General features: G+C 40.5%; 1 protein-coding gene across 1 annotated transcript; it reads right to left on the bottom strand.

The window, feature by feature from the left end:
* Positions 1-513: 513 nt before the first annotated feature.
* Positions 514-1,470, bottom strand: LOC141507605 (olfactory receptor 51H1-like). The gene has a single exon (XM_074215438.1). It carries the CDS (start codon positions 1,468-1,470, stop codon positions 514-516), a length of 957 nt encoding a protein of 318 aa, XP_074071539.1.
* Between the last annotated feature and the right edge of the window lie 434 nt (positions 1,471-1,904).

Raw genomic sequence — 1,904 nt, 5'->3', positions numbered from 1 at the left:
TCCCTCTGTTTCTCTTTCGTTCTCTCTCTCTCTCTCTCTCTCTCTCTCTCTCACACACACACACACACACACACACATAGAAGTATACATACAATCTGCACGGCATTCCTTCCTCACATTCAACTCTTATAATTTCTTGTTTCTTTTAAAGATTAGTTCAGATCTCAACTTATACATAATACTTTTACCAAGTCAACTAACACCTAGAACCTAACTTTCATACTTACTCTACATTTATTTATATATATATAACTTATATGTGTTCATGTCTCTATTCCCCAACAGAATATAAACTCATTGAAGGTAATGATTTTTTTTTCTTTGTATCATCAGTAACTAATACAGTGTCCTGGTACAGAAAGAATTAGTAAGTGCTTTTTGATGAATTATTGACTGCCTCCATTCTCAATATAAATCATACAATACGATATATGAGAAAAATAATTTATTGACAGTCATAATTGTTTATAGGATAAGAAATTTCCTCTTCCCTTATTCTTGAAATGAAAGGGCTTAAACTTGCACAATGATCTTTGTCCGGGTAAACATCTGGATAATCTTCTTTCGGATCTCCTTGGTCTTCACAGTATAGACTATGGGGTTTAGCACAGGGGGAACAAGAAGGTAGGCATTGGCCATGAGTGCATGAGTCAGAGGGGATAGATGCTTCCCAAAACGATGAATAACAGAAACCCCAATAAGCGGCACATAGAAGATGAGCACAGCACAGATATGGGAAACACAAGTGTTAAGTGCCTTTAGTCTACCCTCTCCAGAGGCAATGGTCAATACAGTATGTAGGATAAATGCATATGAAAGGAGAATAGAGAGTGAATCTGAACCTTTAGTGAAAATCACAGCAATAAGGCCGTAAAGGCTATTGACCCGGGTGCTAGCACAGGCAAGACGCATGACATCCTGGTGCAGACAAAAGGAGTGAGATAGAACATTAGAACGATAGAAGGGGAGTCGCTTGATGAGGAAGGGTACAGGGAACACCACACAGACAGCCCGTGTGAGAATGGCCAACCCTATTCTACATACTACCCCACTGGTAAGGATGGTGCCATACCTCAAAGGATTCCGTATGGCAACAACTCTGTCAAAAGCCATGGCCACCAGCACTCCAGACTCAATGGCTGAGAAAGTGTGGATGAAGTACATCTGGACCAGGCAAGTATCAAAGGTGATAACTTTATAATCAAACCAAAAGATTCCCAGCATGGAGGGCAAAGTGCAGAGGGCCAAGCCCAGGTCTGCCAGTGCCAACATGCATAGGAAGTAGTACATGGGGATATGCAGGGAGGATTCAGATTTGATGGTCGAGATGATGATGCCATTGCCCAAGATAGCAATAGTATAAATGAAACCCAGTGGGAATGCCATCCAATAATACTCTTTCTCTAGTCCAGGGATTCCTGTCAGGATAAAGTGGAGGTGCTGGAAGAAGGAATGATTGGTGGTTGGCATGGTCAGGGTCAGTAAAGAGGAAGCTCTTGGAACATACTCAGCAACAAACTCCTGAAAAATGGGGCAGAAATAAAGGCATAGGTAGAACAATTCTGAGAATGTGTTAAGGAGTCAGTGTTATTCTAGGCATTGTGATCCATCAAGAAAATATTTATATTTTGTATCCAGATCCAGCTCATTCAGGGAAGGACACCTTTACTTTAAACAATTGATAGACGTCAGGGTGAATGTGACCTTTTAATATCAGACCATTTAGAGGAGATTTGGGGAATTCAGGTCATGGTCATTGTCAATCAATTTTAGCAGAAATGGAACAAACCCAGCAGATATTATCAAGTAATTGCACACATAAGATTCATTTGCTTAAAGTGTGTGGGTGGAGAAAAGTGAGGAGGAAAATTAAGCAAGGGGGGATAAAAAGTGGGTTCTCCTGA

This window comes from Macrotis lagotis, chromosome 1, assembly GCF_037893015.1.
Source record: "Macrotis lagotis isolate mMagLag1 chromosome 1, bilby.v1.9.chrom.fasta, whole genome shotgun sequence".
Classification (NCBI taxonomy): domain Eukaryota; kingdom Metazoa; phylum Chordata; class Mammalia; order Peramelemorphia; family Peramelidae; genus Macrotis; species Macrotis lagotis.
Note: the sequence above shows the minus strand (reverse complement) of the source record. Positions and strands in the feature narration are given on the sequence as shown.

Bases quoted from the DNA above. Each gene is read 5' to 3' on its own strand.
- LOC141507605 (XM_074215438.1), bottom strand. From the start codon at position 1,470: ATGCCAACCACCAATCATTCCTTCTTCCAGCACCTCCACTTTATCCTG.